The following is a 19,831-nucleotide window of genomic DNA, read 5'->3' as shown; positions in this document are numbered from 1 at the left end:
GGTTTACATTTCAGGTGCTCACAGGGCACTGCACCTCACAAGATCAAAGACTATGAGGACACCTTCAGGTGAGGTGCCACCTGCCTATCAGACTCCCAAGACAAGACAGATTACCTTCCAAAGCTGAGAGCAATTTTTTCAGTTGTGAAAATGAGGATCAAACTTCATCATTGCAAATATCCAGAAACTGGATAACTAATTTATAGTAGAATATATAACATGGCCTTCTAATCTGTCAAAAAATAAAGTCTCTTATGCAAAGCAAGAATTAAAAGAAAAACAAAATTACATCCTCTTCCGGCTACCACAGAAGTGATAGAAGGCATTTATTTTCTTAACCTATAAAATACCCTTTGCAAAAAAATCAAGTGGGTTAACAAATACTTGATTAGCTATCTGCTCAGTGGGACCCCATTATGCCATACTATGAAGAAGTAGTTTGAAGCATTTCACACAAAAAGGAAAAGCAAAACAAATCTTTGGGAGAAAGCTTAAACAAAAACATTTCACAGGAAAACAGCATTGACTGTAATGATAAAAATCAAGTAGAACATTCTAGATTAAACTCTTGGTGAAAACATTGATCCAATGCTTTGTGTCTGAAACTCCCCTGCAGAGTGTTTCATGACAACAAATGTAGAACTGATCAAATATAAGAGTTATGTCAGGCCATGGTCTTTGTAGGTACTCCAGTGATGTTAGCCCCAACTGCTGTTTCAAATCTTTCAGGGGTCCTTGGCCAAGCTTTAGGGAATGGAATCCTAAACTAAAATAACCGCAAACATTTAAGATTTAGTTGCCTTTTTTAGGGGACCCTAGTTTCCTTTGCTGCCTCAAAGGCATCTGTGACCTTCCCCAAAAGGCTGCTAGGCTAGGGCTAGTATAAAACCATCTGCCACTTTTTCTTAAAGAAATTCCTTCAAATGCATTTACAAACATTAATGGAAATTACTTAGAAAGAAGAGTTTATATCAAAACAAATAGAACTGGTATCAAGTTCTTCCATGTACCATGAGACTTCTAGATCATATTATCATAATTAAAAAAAAATAAAGCTTAAGTTTACATTTTGTGAAAAGAGTTCTGAAAGGCAGCAAAGAAATTATGTCAGCATGTTATTGAGCAAATTTAGAGGGAAAAATAACAGTCTGTTTCTCAACCTTAGATAAGGTACTTTTAGGCATCTAACATAATTTCTCACTGTCCAAATGTCTGGGAGCATTAGTCCTGATTCAGATAATTAAATACTAACTTGTTTTCTATTCTGATGTTATGTTTTAGGAGTAAAAATCTCCTGTGAAACCCACTCTCCTCTTCATAGTGGGGAGGGTTGTGATCGAGGGCTCAATTTGGGCATTCCTTGCCCTCTAGAGAAATACTGACAAAGCCCCTAACATATTTAAGATAATTACATCAAAGGTCGCCTGACTGATTCGTTCCCATGGTGAGATGCCAGAAATCCCATGGCAGCAAGCTTTGTTTGACAGACTCTGCCTCTCTCTTTCCCCTAAGGCACTAAAGGATTAATTTAAACTCTAAATAAAACACTTAAGAGACCTTGATGGGCAATGACACAGGAAGACTACATATTTCATTGCCTCTAATGAATTAGCTACTCGATTGTGCACATACGAGATACCTATCATTGGTGATCACATAAAGACTTTGGCCTGATTTGGACCAACTCTCAAGGACTACTCAAAGTCCCCCAGCTACACTGTGTAACTGCCCCCAGAGCAGCCTGCAGTCCAAGGCAGAAACTCCTACTGAGCCATCAGCATCAAGAGTTTATGCACAGAAGGGCACATGGGGACCACCCTGGAGCAATATGCACTTTGAAAAGCAGAATCTTTAATGGCTGTGAAACATTCGCGTGGAATTTCAGAGGTAAATGCATCCATATAAGTACCAGACATGTGCTATTTAGAATTTTTTATCATGGAGAAAGTAAAAAAAAAAAAAAGAATATTAACGGAAAAGAAAGCAAACACAAATTGCCCTCTGAGAAAGAAGTAGGCCAGTATCCGTGTCATTTGAGTTATTCTTAAGCCCATACCTTGCACTGCACATGACTGAAGTTCTGGAGTATTTTAGAACACAAGCTGCTTTTTTTAAAAAGGTCTATTTGCTCTGGTAGGTCACATTACAGACCAGAGACCACAGATTTATTTCAAGTTCAATTTCTTGGTTTTCAAAATCACAAACTTAATTGCAAACACTCCTCTATGACTCCAAAATGGAGATATATGTCACATTGCTAAGTAATCTTTAGTTCCCAACATTATGAGGTATGAATTTTGTAGTTTAAGCCAGCAAATAGAGATACTGCCCAATTTGAAAAGGACTGTCTGACAATTCAAGGAAGATGCCTTGGTCAGAATACACATGTAACTGAGCAGATAATGCGTCAGAAAGGCAGGCCAAGGCTGAGCTCTGCTTTTCCCAAGAAACTTCCCCTCTTGATCTCCACCCCCCCACCTCCTTCTGGGTCTGGGCTCAGACATTTCCCAGACTATTCTCTGCCTCTGGAAGCGAGACACAGGCAGGCAGAGAACTGGGACGGAGTCAAGTCCCACCACACGTTTTATGAATTACAGTGCCTGGGAGGCATCAGCTTTAAGGAGAGGCAAAGGCAGAGATAAAGAAAATGTGCAGAAAGTACATAAAGATAAATGCCTGTAAAATCACTGTTGTTTTAATACATTCCATATTGAGGAAATAAAAACGTGAATATTCTTGATGATTTAATGGCAATAACGTCCAGCTAAGTAAGACCTGTTTGTCCAACTAGACAATTATGTTATTTTATGCAAATACTTATAGTAGCTGATCCTGATTTTCAATTACTGTTCTGAAGGGCTGGTTTAGTGTAGAAAAATGCCTTCACAATGTGGGGCACATCACTTTCTCTCCTGAAAGCTAGTAAAGATGAAGCAGATCTCCCACGGGCCAGCAGCCATGCCTCCCGGCCAGCTATGTGCCTGTTGAGTGCTACTGGACTAGCTTCTTCCTTCTGGCCCATTCTTGGATGGAACTGTTCTCAGTCGCTCATCTGTCAGACCTGGGTTCAAATCCTGACTTTGACTGTTATAAACTCCACAACCTTGTGGAAGTCACTTAATCCATAAAATGCTTTCTCATCTGTAAAGTAATGACAATGAGACCTCCTGTGTTGTGGGCAGGATTAAATGTTATACAGTATTTGCAGGTCAAATGCCTAGCACAGTAACTGGTACACTGTGAGCATAAAAAAATATATCATCTATTATGATTGTAATTACTATTAGTAATATTATCTAGGGCATCTTCTCTATGGCTCACTTCTCAGAGAAGTGGACTAGGAGTCAGGAAAACCTACATTACACTTTTCTCTTTTTCTGACCACAGGACCAATCTTTTATTCAATCTTTCAAAGTCTCAATTTTCTCAGCAATAAGAAAGACATGATCATAACTTCCCTGTGATTTCAAAGTATCTTTTTGAGAAAAAAATTTGGTCCTAAAATATAGTTCCAAAATAGACATGTAGATACATCTAAATTAATAATATTTTTAATAATCAGTAGGCTGACAGAATGAATACTTGTGCACTTTGAAATTCAAATGAAGCCCTTAAGGATTTTAATTTGTACTCTTACCAGAAAAGGCTTGATGTAATTTCTCAAATGGGTCATACTGAACAAAAATTAGATTATCATCAAACTAATGCTAAGATTTTTAAATGAAATATGTTTTGGAGTTTGGGTATACTACACATTAAATTTTAAAATGTTGAAATTTTATTAAGAATTAACCCATCCGTTTAATCCAGAGTGAGATAATATTGAGAATCCGCTTTAGCATTCAGGTGTTCATAAAGATATAACTGCCTCACCTTACACCAGGACTTGGTACCTGCAAAATGTGATACATTTTAATAGGTTGTTAGAGATTTACTTCTAAGAAGATTCAAAGTCATACAGATGGCATGAAGCAGAAGCAAAACCTGAACCCAGGTCTTTCTGTTACTAAAGATCACAATATGTCTAAATACAAGGTCATAGAGAGCTATTCTGAGTATGCCTTGAGGTCCTTTAGAGCCTCATGAGTGTCTTGATCAGAGCTGGCAAACATTCACTGATTTATTCAGAATCTGCTGATCTCTTCCATATGGACTGAATCTAGGAAAGACAAATTCTGCCTTACTGCTGAACCAATGAGCAATCCTCAGAAGTAATGGAGTTACATAAGATTATTCAGAAATTCTTTCCTTACATGAAATATAGGAAAAAGCATTGATAGAAAGCTTAATTTTAGAGTCTATATTATACATAAATACAATAGATTTATTTGAAAATCTAATTACTCTGGAACCCTGATATAATCCTCTTTGTTTTTAGACAGAATTTGCTATCAACTCAGCCTGCCTTAGACCTTATTTAAATATATTTATTTACCAAAAGGCATAAGGTCCTCTTGAAAGATAAGTTCCAAGATGAATTTGCTGTGAATTTGTGTTTAGAATCCTATTCTAAAGGATATGAGCTCCTTTCCATTTCCCCTGTCTTGAAAGAACTCCCAACTATATTCTTCCATATTCTATGCTTAAAACAAACCTAAATGACAAACCCTTGTTTTTGATAAGAAAAAAATGAGGTTTCAGGTAGTCACAGCTTCAGTCTCTTACACACTTTGCTGACCCAAAGGCTAGATTATGGATATCACTTAAGAAAGTTGATTATTATTTTTGCAAACACTGAAGAAGTATATAAACCCTCAAAAGATAACCCAACCAACTTCTGAGTATCTCACAGAAACACATCATCATCCCTACAGGCCATGTTCCCTCATAAGTAATCTGTTTCTTCCTTGAAATATGAATGTACATTCCACATTTACCACACCCTAAGATGGACAACTAAGCAACTAATGTTCACTCACTGTTGACAATTTACAACACAACTGCAAAGTTTACCTCTCAAGTTCTGCAATTTTCTTGTCCTTGTCATTCTTTTCATTCTCCACCTCCTTGAGGATCTCCAGCAACCGGTCAACTTCTGCTTGGGCCTTGCCACACTCATCACGGTAGTAAGATGCCTCTTTGTCAAGCTGTTTTATCCGGTCTGCAAATTCTGGGTTCATCCTGGAGTCATCTTCAATATTATGAGCCTTCAACATTATATTTTTAAAGAATGTAGTTAAGATAACAATTTAGAACAGTAGACAGTACAGTCACCAATGGCCCAGAAATTAACTTTGGGGAAAAAAAAAACCTATCAAGAATTATGGGTATACTGTCAGTTAAAAGGCAAAATAGAAAAATCACAAATTTCAGCTATTTTTTTAAATCTTGATTTTTTAAGGTGGGTTTCTTTTACTGTCGTTATTTTGATTCATTAAATGATGCTACTTTTTGCTTTTTTTCCCTTACAAGAAATGGGGGCTTGGTGGAGGTAGAGACAGTAATATGCTTATTTCTGGTGTTTTGGCAAGGAACTAAGACAGTTCAACTCCTCACAGTCAAGCAAGTGATTCATACCGACAGCTTCCTTTTCCAATACAGAGAAATTGAGATAAAGCAATATTAAATTATTTCTCCAAGAATCATCAAGGGCATGTGTAAAGCCAGATAACAAATAAGAGACTGGATGACTGATCATTGAATATTTCATTCCACTGAGAAATTTCAGCAGAAGATGTAGAAAGAAAGAAAGGCTTGAAAACGCAGAAGGCCTTTCCAGCTAACAGTCATACCCATACGTTCTTGTTCTTTTGATTAAATTAACCTGAACCGGGAGGAGGACGAGCTAGTTCATGAACAAGCACACAGACAAGAATCCGCAAACACATGCATGAGGGGTAATGGGGGAGGGCAGCTTGACACACGAGAACAGACACAGGCAACAACACAGTAACAATACTGCAGAATAATTTGCAGCCAAAGTATTTGTGGTTTTGTGTGTGTGTGACAGTGTGTTATGGCTCTTTTCTTTTTTTCCCAAAATAAACTTTTGGCTGAAATATTCCCACAGATGAAAATAACACTGCACTGCGATGTTTTGCCTACCCCTTGTTTCCCATTATTCCTAATTGACTTCTTCAAAGAGCAGGCAGGGAAAAAACAAGTAGTTTAACAACAGTGCACATTCAACACAGAAAGTTCAGAGAGGTCATATTTGTATATATCTCCAAAATCCACGTGTGAAATAATAAAATGTTAACAATTTATTAGGACTTAAATTGTCCTGCTATCTTCCAGGTAAAACAGATGTCCATTGGATTTTTATAGACTTTTAAAAAAAAATTTTCAGGGAAAAAACAAGGCAAGCAAGCTACAACTACTGTGGGGTCAAATGAATCATGCATGGTTAGAAAAATTAAGACTAATAGTACTGTTAGAAGGTTGACAGTCTTTGCAATGATTTAGTAGAAAAAAATTCAAAAATTAGTATAAAGAAAAATAAGTTTCTTATTTATGAAAAATAATTATTTTAAGGATATTTTTGCATGTAACATATTATTTAAGCATGAGGATAGATGGGGAATAATTTGCTTTCATGTTCTTTAGTCTAAGATTTACTTATTCACAAACTCAACTATGAAAAAGAACTTGGAAAAAATATATCAATTCAACACAATATCAGGTAGCTTTTTATCCACATTTCTCAGAAAACATTAATTTTTAATTATTTAGTATGTACACTGAGTTTCATTATAATAGAATACAATAGAACTAGTCAGTTTTTTCATTATAATTAAAATAATTTGAAAGAGAATCCTGAGCTAACATGCCTTTAGGAGTTTATTCATCTAATAATTTTATTTTCAATTAAGATGAATATCAAAATCTGTTCATCTCTTATCAAAAATGTAGACACTCATTTTTAAAAGAAAATACTTCATATAACTACTTCTATTTGTGATACTACTAATCAATTCATTACTCTTATAACAGAAAAGCATTTAAAATGCACAGTTTTTAGATTATAAGAGAAATGAAACAATCATTTTATGTTAATTCTCTTCTCCTTTAGACTCTGATACCATTACTCTATGGCAGCTAAAAACCTCTCCATGGCAGTTTTTTCACACTACTCAAACAGTGACATTCAAAAAAAGAATGAACTAAGTAATGACCAGCTACGAGCACTCAAAATAAATGAATAAATGTTTAATAGCTTATTTCTGATGAGTGAAAATTCCTTTCACAACTCAGATTTGAAGATTCACAAAAAACTTGCACTTAGTTGCTGTGGTTTATTTTGGTTGTTTTTATTCCTAAGATAATTATTATCATGAGTTTTAATAGAGGGGTACAGGATTTCTAGTTGTAAGACCTAGATTCTAAATCTCGCTTTATGTCTTATGACTATGGACAAATGAATAAGCCTGTCTAAGGACAGTGAAAATGAGAAAATGACAAACATGGGGAAGGTATTGTTCATTTGGAGTTTTACTGTGATTATTAGTTCATAATATGGATTCCATCAGTGGGGCTTGCTATACAGCTGAGTTGATGTTTGTTTAATTTTTCATAGACAAGGTACTACGTGCACCTTAGAGTAGCCTCCCTATTAAGTTTTCAGAAAAAGCAGTGTGTTTGTCATAGGTATGTAAGCACATTCCTTAATTTAGCTGCTTGAAGAGATGATAAACCCAAGCAAGTTTTCAGCATGGGGTGAAATTAGACAAATTGCTAGTCTTTAAACCTAGCAAGTGAGTATGCTCAAGGGACTTGTGGAACATTTCAAGATAAAGATGACCTAGGAAAAAACAATCCTGAATCTCTACTTGTTGATGTCATGTGATGCCACATCTAGGTCATGTTATTAAAATAAAGACCACAGCCAACTTTACAGCTGGCCCGCTGTCTGTTAGGAATTCGAAGGTGCTAATGATTCTTTCTTTTAAAAGGAACAGACAATGTGAAAAACACTTTTGAATTAAATCCATCTATTTATCTCCATATCAATATCTACTGATTCTGGGCAAACGAGATTATGTCAAAGCACATTTGACATGGGTGCCAGAATTCTTGACAAGGTTATTAAATAAAGTTGTAGATAGATGTGATTTTTAAAATATTTAAGTCAATAGAAAGCTGTAAGAAAGAGTCATACAGAAGGGTGACAGCTGATTTGGGGTATTTACTAGGGTCCTTGTGAAGACCCAAGAGAAGACAGATTCACATGACTAAAGACTGGCAAGTCATGATCCAACCTAAGCAGTGGAAGCAGAAGTCTTCTATAGAATTTAACCAGCTGTACTCAGCACGAATCACAACTTTGCAGAGGATGGGCTGAAACTGTTAACTAGTATAGCATGAGTGTCTTATACTGTGATATATATACATGGCGGGGGGGGGATTAAACAAAAACATGAGGAAATTGAGTTTATAAAGTCAATGCTTGTCCAAAATTATAAGGCCACAGCCTCCTCTTTAAAAAGAGAGAAGGAAGCATTTTCTTTGCATTTAGGTAGTACTCCTGCCTTTTCAGATTAAAACATGGATTTTAAAATCTGGACAGGAAGCTTCTGATGGGGGTCAAAAGTAGGTAAGATATTTCGGCCTAATGTACTTTAGGCACTGCAAAAACATAATACATTTGAATAAATCATTACCTGGACAAATTCCTACCATGGCATTCTGACCCATTCAAGGTTTAGAATGAAAATACACAGTAAGTACTTCTTCTTATGAATCTGTTGGTTTTAAATTAGTTCCCCCAAAAGGTCAGGAAGCAATTGTCAACTCCTTTCATCTAAGACACAGCTTCATTCACTAGTCAGGAATCTAGCTCTTAAAAAATGCAGATTGCTGTGGATTTTCTTTTAATGATTTCAGAACATATTATCATAAATACAATTAAGCACATTATCACTTTCAAAGACATACAACTGTCATTAAAACCAAAGGAATACTGGTGAACATTTTTTTTCCTAATTAGAGATTTACCTTTTTCCATTTAAACAGGTCAGTTTAAAAAGTAAATCCAGGTATCTGGTTCTGCTTCAAAATATCTCTGGTAACTTTTAGGGCAAATTTCAAGCATTTTATAGAAACAGAAAATTGAGAAAAGAACATTTCAAAAATGTCTGTATTACAAATTAGGTAAGTAAAATTTGAGGGTCCCCCAATTATGTTTCTTCCATTTCCATATGTAAGGAAATTTGTCACAAATGGGAACAATCAAAACAAAGTTTGGAGCCTCACAGATGTGGGCAAGCTTGGTATTTTGATACGAACTGGTTTTGAAAGTCTGAATCTAGCACAAAAGAGAAATTTGGTCATGACTCAGGAGAAGGAGTATATAACAATACCTAGCAGTTATTTTAATGAAAGAATTTAGAACTATTTCAGGAAATAAGGCAAAATTTCAGATTAATACTATATCAAAATCAAAATTAAAAGCAAACATGCCTAAAATGATACCAGGACTGATAGTACCAATAAGACAAAACACAAGTTTATTAACACTACTCTTGTGAAAGTTAGCCAATGATTATTTTCAATAAAATGTTAGTTAATCATGCCAAGTGGCTAGAAAGGAAAGTATTAACTATAGTCCAGAAGCCTGCTGTGAAACTAGGCAGCGAATAGTCAATGATAATGTTAAATAACTTTCTCTCTTTGAGATGGGCCTTAACAATTTTAATAAATCATTTTTCTCCAACAAATGATTAGTCATGATTATGAAGTATAAGCAAAACACTAACTAATGAATCTGAGGACTCTTCTTTCATGCTGCTTATTGCTTTAGCAATAATTTGTTAAATTTATGCACTGTAAAAATATTCTCTATTACAGATCTTTGGGAGTTTAGTGTCTATTAACAACACCTTCATATCTTAACAGAAGAACAAGGTATATAAACTACTCAAAATGTTATATTTTATTTCAGTCTTCTAAAGGAAGTTCCAATTGTCACATAATTTTCAGTTATGAACAAAATATTACTTTTTAGAACAGAGTTTTTAGGGTGATTATAGAAATTTAAAATATTGTAAAATTTAAGTTTTATTTTAAATCTAATTAATTAATACCAAATACAATAGCTGAGTAAAAAAATATATCTGCAAACTAATAATCATGTATCTTTCTGCTTAGGAAATTATGTACTTAGGAAACTTAGTGCTAAAGGAAATTATTCTTGCACAATTCCAGCTAACTACATCTAGAATATTCAAATTTTGTATAACAACTGTTCCAAAAAGAAAATTCTTATCATAGATGAAACAAATTAGATATTTATAATAAACATAAATAAAAGTTCAAAATAATTTTAAGTTACTTGTGTAAAATAAAAAGAACCAATTTATGCTTAATACTTTTTAAGACCTTTCACACAAATATATAATTATTAATATAATACCTTTTAACTAAGGAATTTCCTAAAATTAACGTAGAAAAATGAGTAATTACCTGGATGGTCTGATATAAAACTCTAATTTCAAATCTTAAGTGTTATTTTGAATATAATTTGAGTTCTCTAGGTATTGAAAACCTAGATTAAATGTGAGACATCTGTGTTTGTGTGTATACGTGCGTTAGTACATGCTACATGTATGCTCTGAATTCTCTCTTAAATAGCTGTAACTATACATTGTGTCAGAGAAGCTAGTGTATATGTGAATCAAATAATTTTCAGCTACTGGCTTTAAAAAAAATCATAAAAAGAAGCCACTGTACCTACATAAGCACTGTGAAAGCATTTATAATTGAGGCTATCATGTCCTTGAGATTACATAGTCTTAAAATGACATAAAAATGATGAAGAACTCACTGAATATTAACAAAAAATTTGTCCCTTGTATTGGAAAAACAGTCTTTTTCTTGTGACCTTTATGCAAAATATGAGCCCTGGTAAGGATGAATTCTCACTCACTATTTGATAGTCCCTAGGGTTGCAAAGAAATAGAGGAAAACAACAGAATGGGAAAGACTAGAGATCTCTTCAAGAAAATTAGAGATACCAAGGGAACATTTCATGCAAAGATGGGCTCGATAAAGGACAGAAATGGTATGGACCTAACAGAAGCCACCTAAGAAGAGGTGGCAAGAATACACAGAAGAACTGTACAAAAAAGATCATCACAACCCAGATAATCACGATGGTGTGATCACTCACCTGGAGCCACACATCCTGGAATGTGAAGTCAGAAAGCATCACTATGAACAAAGCTAATGGAGTTGATGGAATTCCAATTGAGCTATTCAAATCCAGAAAGATGATGCTGTGAAAGTGCTACACTCAATATGCCAGCAAATTTGGAAAACTCAGCAGTAGTCAAGGACTGGAAAAGGTCAGTTTTCATTCCAATCCCAAAGAAAAGCAATGCCACAGAATGCTCAAACTACCACACAATTGCACTCATCTCACACGCTAGTAAAGTCATGTTCAAAATTCTCCAAGCCAGGCTTCAGCAATATCATGAACTTCCAGATGTTCAAGCTGGTTTGAAAAGGCAGAGGAACCAGAGATCAAATTGCCAACATCGGCTGGATCATCAAAAAAGCAAGAGAGTTCCAGAAAAACATCTATTTCTGTTTTATTGACTATGCCAAAGCCGTTGACTGTGTGGATCAAAATAAACTGTGGAAAATTCGGAAAGAGATGGGAATACCAGACCACCTGACCTGCCTCTTGAGAAATCTGTATGCAGGTTAGGAAGCAACAGTTAGAAATGGACATGGAACAACAGACTGGTTCCAAATAGGAAAAGGAGTATGTCAAGGCTGGATATTGTCACCCTGCTTATTTAACTTATATGCAAAGTACATCATGAAAAACGCTGGGCTGGAGGGAGCACAAGCCAGAATCAAGATTGCTGGGAGAAATATTAATAACCTCAGATATGTAGATGACACCACCCTTATGGCAGAAAGTGAAGAGGAACTAAAAAGCCTCTTGATGAAAGTGAAAGGGGAGAGTGAAAAAGTTGGCTTAAAGCTCAACATTCAGAAAATGAAGATTATGGCATCTGGTCCCATCACTTCATGGGAAATAGATGGGGAAACAGTGGAAACAGTGTCAGACTTCATTTTTGGGGGCTCCAAAATCACTGCAGATGGTGACTGCAGCCATGAAATTAAAAGATGCTTACTCCTTGTAAGGAAAGTTATGACCAACCTAGATAGCATATTCAAAAGCAGAGACATTACTTTGCCAACAAAGTCCATCTAGTCAAGGCTATGGTTTTTCCAGTGGTCATGTATGCATGTGAGAGTTGTTCTGTGAAGAAAGCTGAGCACCGAAGAACTGATGCTTTTGAACTGTGGTTTTGGAGAAGACTCTTGCGAGTCCCTTGGACTGCAAGGAGATCCAACCAGTCCATTCTAAAGGAGATCAGTCCTGGGTGTTCATTGGAAGGACTGATGCTGAGGCTGAAACTCCAATACTTTGGCCACCTCATGCGAAGAGCTGACCCCTTGGAAAATACCCTGAAACTGGGAAGGACTGGGGGCAGGAGGAGATGGGGACGACAGAGGATGTGATGGCTGGATGGCATCACCAACTCGACGGACATGAGTTTGGGTAAAATCTGGGAGTTGGTGATGGACAGGGAGGCCTGGCGTGCTGCAAGTCATGAGATCGCAAAGAGGTGGACACGACTGAGCAACTGAACTGAACCAAACTGAAATATGAATTGGCAGAAGAGATGGGATTTCAAAGGATATGATCATGCAGCGGATACTCATATGTGTAGAAACATTAAAGGGGTCTCAAATGTGTCTTGGCCACTAGCACGGTTACCCCCAGTACCTCCAAATCAGACATTTGCCCTGCAGCAATGTGGATATAAATGAAGCACTAAATTTAGGACTCAGCATGTCTAAAGATTAATTTAAAATTCATAAGAGGCTTCTGGAGATGATCCCTGAGCACAATAACCATTAGGGCTACAGCAATGAAGGTTTACAGACTGATGAAAAAAATGATATTACTTGTCTCAAATTAAGAACTAAAGAAAGCAAAGAACTCAACTGCAGAGAAATGGCACAGTGTTTATAATGACAAGACAAAACTCATTCAGGAGTAGAGACTGGTAGTTAAGCTGCAGAAAGGTTATTATTATAAGAAGTAATAGGGATATATAGGCAACGTTTTAGACTCCTAGGAAATGACATTAGACTATCACTTAACAAAATGAAGTGACAAAAGTTAAAAGTTTCTAAAAGTAGAAAGTTTATTTCTACTCTAAGAAACAACCAGTCCATTCTAAAGGAGATCAGCCTTGGGTGTTTCTTGGAAGGAATGATGCTAAAGCTGAACCTCCAATACTTTGGCCACCTCATGTGAAGAGCTGACTCATTGGAAAAGACTCTGATGCTGGGAGGGATTAGAGGCAGGAGGAAAAGGGGACGACAGAGGATGAGATGGCTGGATGGCATCACCGATTCAATGGATGTGAGTTTGATTAAACTCCGGGAGTTGGTGATGGACAGGGAGGCCTGGCGTGCTGCAATTTATGGGGTCGCAAAGAGTTGGACACGACTGAGTGACTGAACTGAACTGAACTGAAGATACAAATGCTCCCAGGAAGATACCAAAGCTTAATTCTTATTTTTCCTACTTTAGTTTACACCGGTGGACATAGGACTAACTATAAAATAATCTTAACAAAAACAAGTTATAGTTCACCAAATTTTGTAGGGTGGCCATGTTTAAAATAAATAAGAATAAAACAAATTTCTTAGGTACCAGCAACTGATTAGAAAACAAAAGGAGAAACACACAACTCATAACAGTAATTTAAAAATTATATACATAGAAATGCCTTAGGCTATCCATAAAAAGAAATATCACAGGCCTGTAATAGGAAAATGAAAAACTTAACTATAAAAGATAAGTGAAATAGATAAAAGCTGTATCAAGTTCATAAATAGGAAGAAAAATATCAGAACAATAGCATTCTAAAATTATTTTGGATGTTAAATACAAATCAAGTTAAAATCAACAATTGTGCTATTAAATTAGCAAGGTGATCCTAAAGTTTACCTGGAATGATGGAAAATTAAAGGTTAAGAACATTAAAAAAAAATGAATAAAAAGCAGAAAGAAGTAGAATAGAATTTGTTTCACTAGATCTTTAAAAATATTATAAAATCATGATAAATAAAATTCTGATCCCACAAGCAATGGAACCTCACCACTCAACATGAAGCAAAACAATCTAAAGATAGATGTAGTTAAATGGATATAAAAAGTAACTTTAATATAGGTGAATATTAATGAAATTCAAGGATGACCTCTAAGCACAAGGCAATGAGGAAATCCTAAAGGGAAATACAGGTCAAGAACATAAAAATAGTTTTCTATAGAAAAAACTTAAAGTAAATAAAATCTTGCCATAAATCTGAGAAAGCCTCCATATAAAGCACAAAATAATTCATACAGTCCAATGAGCAAAAAAAAAACTCAAAAACAAGTGCTTAAATCCCTTCAAATTATTTACAGAAGAAAACTACAAACAGCTAATAAATGAATTAAAAACTTCAGCCACATTAGTAATTAATGATAGCAAAGTTAAAGTGAGAAAAATATTCCACCATGCATGTGTCACAGTTATGTAAAATGATAGTTTTCCTGTGTGTTGGTCTAGATGTGACAGAATGCCTTCGTTCAGAGCTGGAAGAACCGTGTGACAGATCAGGCATGACTCAGAGCTTTCAAAAGTCCTTGGCCCCTCATTTTATTCTACTAAAAAAATGCAAATGTGGGGAAATTAATATGGAAAGATGCTCTTTGGACTATTATTTATACTGGCAAAGAAAAAAATAGAAGAAAGAAATGATTAATGTTTGGAGAATGAGCACATAGAATAGAATATTGTTAAAACCATTAAAATGGTGTTTCGGAAGAATATATGAGAAAATTTTGATGATATGTAAGAAATACAGGATATAAAAGTCAATAAAAGCTTTGACAATTTGGTGAAAATAAAGAGTATTAGACAAGAAAAAGAAAAGAATGGAGCTAAAGAGAAAAGGAAGAAAAAAGGAAAAAGGGGGAAGGAGGGAAGGAAAAGGGAGGGAAAGGAGAGAGAAGAAAGAAAGAAGGAAAAAGGTAGAAAAGGAGACAGGAGATGAAAGAATACTGACAGTCAATCAAATGATGTCTGGGTGGGGAACAACCTAGATGTTCCTCGTTATTATTTCTGCACAGTAAGATGTCTTATTACTTTTATTTTCTGCTATATCCATCCATATATTGGCAAACTCTTCACTGTGGCCCTAATCTTATGTTTATAACTGGAAAAAAGGCAATTTTTAAAAAATTCTTAAAGGATAGAAAATTCATCATGTTGCATACCTATCAGTCTAAAAAACAAACTGAACCCTTAGAATATCTGCAGACAAGAGGAGCTAAAATATTGAACTATTCAGTATGGAATCAGAGAAGGCAATGGCACCCCACTCCAGTACTCTTGCCCGGAAAATCCCATGGATGGAGGAGCCTGGTGGGCTGCAGTCCATGGGGTCACTAAGAGTCGGACACGACTGAGCGACTTCCCTTTCACTTTACACTTTCCTGCTTTGGAGAAGGAAATGGCAACCCACTCCAGTGTTCTTGCCTGGAGAATCCCAGGGACAGGGGAGCCTGGTGGGCTGCCATCTATGGGGTTGCACAGAGTTGGACACAACTGATGCAACTTAGCAGCAGCAGCAGCACACTATAGAAAACAGTATAAAGGTTTCTCAAAAAGCTAAAAGCAGTTGTCATATGATCGAGCAATCCCTCTCCTGGCCAGATTTTCAGACAAAACTATAACTCAAAAAGCTACACGCACCCCTATGCTCACAGCAGCACTATTCACAATAGCCAAATGTGGAAACAACCTAAATGTCCATTCACAGATGAATGGGTAAAGAAGATGTGGCACAAACATACAATGGACTACTACTCAGCCATGGAAAGAATGAAATAATGCCATTTTCAGCAACATGGATGGACCTAGAGATTATCACACTAAGTGAAGTAAATCAGAAAGAGGACAAATACCATGTGATATCACTTACATGTGGCATATAAAATATGACACAAGTGAACTTATCTACAAACCAGGAAAGGGGAAAGAAGGAGGGAGGGATGCACTGTGAGTCTGGAACGAGCAGATGCAAACTATTACATCTAGAATGAATAAACAAGCTCCTCCTGTATAGCACAGGGAACTATCTCCAATACCCTGTGATAAACCATAACAGAAAAGACAATGGAAAAGAATATGTATGTGTAACTGAATCACGTTACTATTGGAGCAGAAATTAACACAGCATTGTAAATCCCATACACTTCAGTAAAATATATGTTTTAAAAGAATAATAACCTATTTTAATTGGCTATATTCCCAGTATGTCCAAACAATGGGAGCTTAGTTAACTCAGGGAGAAAAAATTAGTCCATGACTTTTGACTTGGTCACCTAAAGGACTGAAAAGTTTGCCTTTGCATCCTAAAGACCCATCACTGGGTTAGAGGAAAGGCAAAATCCAGGAAGTATCAGGTCATCACTATTTCTGGAAATGGTCTACAGGTTAACAGAACTGTTTCTTTCGCCCTACATATCCTGACATGGATGGTAAATTCCTACCAGAGTTTAGGTAAATCAGAGTTGCTGCAGCAACAAAGCCCTCCCCACTTGCCCTCCATACACCCCAAAACCTGATATACTTTGTTTTTTTCCTGTCCTTAACTAGTAAGTGTGATATAATTTCAGTGTGGTTACTTTACATCTCTTTAAAATGATCTAAAGAAAACACATACTTTCTTCAGGGTTAATGTTCAAGCATGAAGATATCCCAGTTTTAATTTGTCTTCACATCTCCACTCACTTGAGCCTGCTTATTAACATGTCCATTCAAATATTAAGAGAAAAGAAATTTGGATTATTTTTGTTCCTCTGCTAAAAATCATATGTGGGTACAGAGGTTAATAAAGATGCTCCAATGAGGCTTGAAGAATTCTGTTTCCTAAAGCAAAATTTGTTTCCAAGGATGAAGGGTGGAGGATGAATCTGAATAAATACACCCAAGCATCTTGTGTATCATGCTATATACAACTAGGAGCAGCAACTTAACAAAAAAGGTCTTGGGCAAATTGTTTCCTTTATCCCTGCTATTCCTTTTTCCCATAATGGGAATTTATAAACAAGAAGTAATCAGAGTGCAAGACAGCACAGATCATATCTGCCAAATGACAAATCCCATTCACTTTATGTATTATTTCTCCCATTAAGTCACCTGAGTTGACAAAATCCCCTTTCTTTTTAATAAGTTAAAGAAACAAACTGCTTCATATAGATACACACCTGTCATTAGGATAAAAAACAAACAAACAAACAAACAAACAAAAAGCTAGCAGTGGTATCTGGGCTATTTTACACATATTTTTACTAGTTACCTGTTTTTTGTTTTTCTACCATTAAGCTATAATCAAAACTGTTACAGTTATTAGGAGAGTATATTTTAGATTGTTTTCAAATAACAGGTTTTTAACCCTTGCAAAACCCATAATAATGTTAGGCATTTAGCAATCTCAAAGGGCATAGCCCTACTTTAAAATTTAAATCTATTTTAACTTCTATCACTTGAATATAACATACATTGAGCTGTTTGCTATTTTACAAATGTTTTTCCTTTTGGCATAGATAACTCTGTTTGAAAAATGTGGGAACGATTTCATGAGCCTAGATCTGCAGCTGACCTAAGTTTTTCTATCACCTTAGAGTTAAGACAGAGGTAATACCAGAGCTGGCAATATTTCCTTGAGTTCTTAATTTTTAAATTTCACAGACAAAAGAAATGGCAATGGCCCCTGAACAGGTCATTTCTTTTGACAGAACGAAAATGGGAAGAGATTCATAAATATTTCAAAACTTCCCCAATATGGCACACTGTGACATGTAATCAATGGATCCTCATGCTTTTATATGTTACAGCGGGAACTTTCAGAAATGACTTACTGGGTTGTACATCTGATTGAACAACTGCTCAGCTTGCTACATTGCAAAGTTGGGGAGGCATTGAAGCACAGACAGGGAAAGAAGGAAAGATCCAGAAAAACAGCATTAGCTCAACAAATTCAGTGCATTTGCACAGACAAACTGGTGGTTAAAAAAGAAGAAATTTCAGTTTCTAAACATTCCACAGTGAAAGTGAGAGGCTCTAGGGAAATAGAAATGTTGACTTTGGCTCCTTTAAAAGAATAGCTGGAATAAGAAATTTAAGGTTTGTGTTACTTTCCCTTTCTCAAGTTAAATAACCCATGAAATAAAGAAAGCTGTCCACTTTTGATGATACATGAAGTGCTGGCCTCTAGCAATGAATCAGAAGAAGTGCTCTTGGCCAAGCCTGCAATTTATTACCTGAACTTCAAAGATGGTAATAATAAAAGATTAATTAAATCTTATCACTGAATTTATAGCTCTTCTTTTATATTAACACAAGCTTGACTTTTCTATTCAGTCTAACTTTAGAAAAATATAGATTAGCAAACAGCAGGTTAGCAATAGCAAAATATCAGTAAGCAAGACATTACAGGATTAACAGTAAATGGGAAAAGAAAAGAATTAAGTCAGTAGGAAGATTAAAGGGAACCAAAATACAGTATTACCCATTGTCTATTACCAGTTCCTACTAGTAGTTCATAATTAAAAAATACAGTTTTCAGTGTCTATCCTATTATGTTCCAAGTCCTTTAGAATCTGTAATGCTCTTCTGTTTTATGGAAAAGATATAAATGTTTGTGGATTTAAAGGTACTAAATATTATTTTAAATAGCATCCTCAAATTATAGATCTTAAATACCTGCATCATTAATTTGGGACTCAATGTCAAGGGGTAGAAGGTGAAACACTGTAAGCTTTAAGCCAAGACATTCCTTTGAAGAGCAAGAATTTATTTTTCTTCAACTTTGATGAAGTAAATGATAATTTTACTGTGGTTTTAAAAAATACCTTCTTCAAAGATGATATTAATTGGAAAATGACTTAAATAACATAAATCATGGCATTCTGAATTTCTATTGCTTCTGAAATGATTTCTAGTCATATAAGATAAATTTATGTCTACATATTGAACACTAAATACTCACTAATATGAGTAAAGATTTCCTTACAAGTGAAACTCCAACAACAAATTTGGAGTTCATCGACAAAACTGGAAAGATGGGGAAGGAACAAATATATCCTGATAACCTTGCTGCCTGACGGTGAGAGAGAGCTCTCTATAGACACGGGGTGGTTATAAGTGCCATAGTGCTCACAGGCCTTACTTTGGCAGCTGCCTTGAGTTTGAAATCTGGCTGACCAGGTGTGTGGAGCTGTTTTTAAGAGGTGGGATGGAATGTGTAAGAAGTTCCTTTTCTGCCTTTAGTAACCATTTTCAACACAAACTATTTGGAAATGTCTTAAATTGACATAGTGCAGTAAAGAGTTAAAAGCATGTATGAATGTCCTCCACAAACTTTTCTGTTAAAAACTCATCTTAACCAATTTCTAGCATTGTTTATAAGACAACTGCAGATTTAAATCACAATTTGGATTCCACTGTCACTAGCAGACAAGGTTTCTGTTCAGCTAAACACATCACCAATGTTGTATAGATTTTATGGCAAAAATACCTGAGCGCTCACAAATCTTGAGCAAAACTCCACTGGGAACTCATGGTTTATTTATGACATAATAAAACTATTATGTTTTCAGCTTTCATTTAGTAACCCTTTATATTTTATTCACAAGTCACATACCCTTTTATTTAAAAGGAGGCCCAGACACTCCTTAAGCTTTTATAGCTGCTTATTTTTCCATGAGTAAATGATGTGTATATATGTATATTCACAAATTTTTGGCTTA

The 19,831-nt window shown here is 35.5% G+C and overlaps 1 protein-coding gene across 1 annotated transcript in view; it reads right to left on the bottom strand.

Annotated features, from left to right (window-relative positions):
• Positions 1-19,831, bottom strand: part of ERC2 (ELKS/RAB6-interacting/CAST family member 2) — a 773,878-nt gene that overhangs the window by 301,032 nt on the left and 453,015 nt on the right. Inside the window, exons 10-11 of the mRNA XM_068983117.1 lie at positions 17,942-17,977; positions 4,954-5,147 (exon numbers count right to left, since the gene is read on the bottom strand). Coding sequence (XP_068839218.1) covers positions 4,954-5,147; positions 17,942-17,977 — 230 coding nt within the window. The remainder of the gene's footprint in view (positions 1-4,953; positions 5,148-17,941; positions 17,978-19,831) is intronic.

The sequence above is a fragment of the Capricornis sumatraensis genome, chromosome 10 (assembly GCF_032405125.1).
Source record: "Capricornis sumatraensis isolate serow.1 chromosome 10, serow.2, whole genome shotgun sequence".
Lineage (NCBI taxonomy): Eukaryota > Metazoa > Chordata > Mammalia > Artiodactyla > Bovidae > Capricornis > Capricornis sumatraensis.
This window is presented reverse-complemented; position numbering and strand designations above follow the sequence as displayed.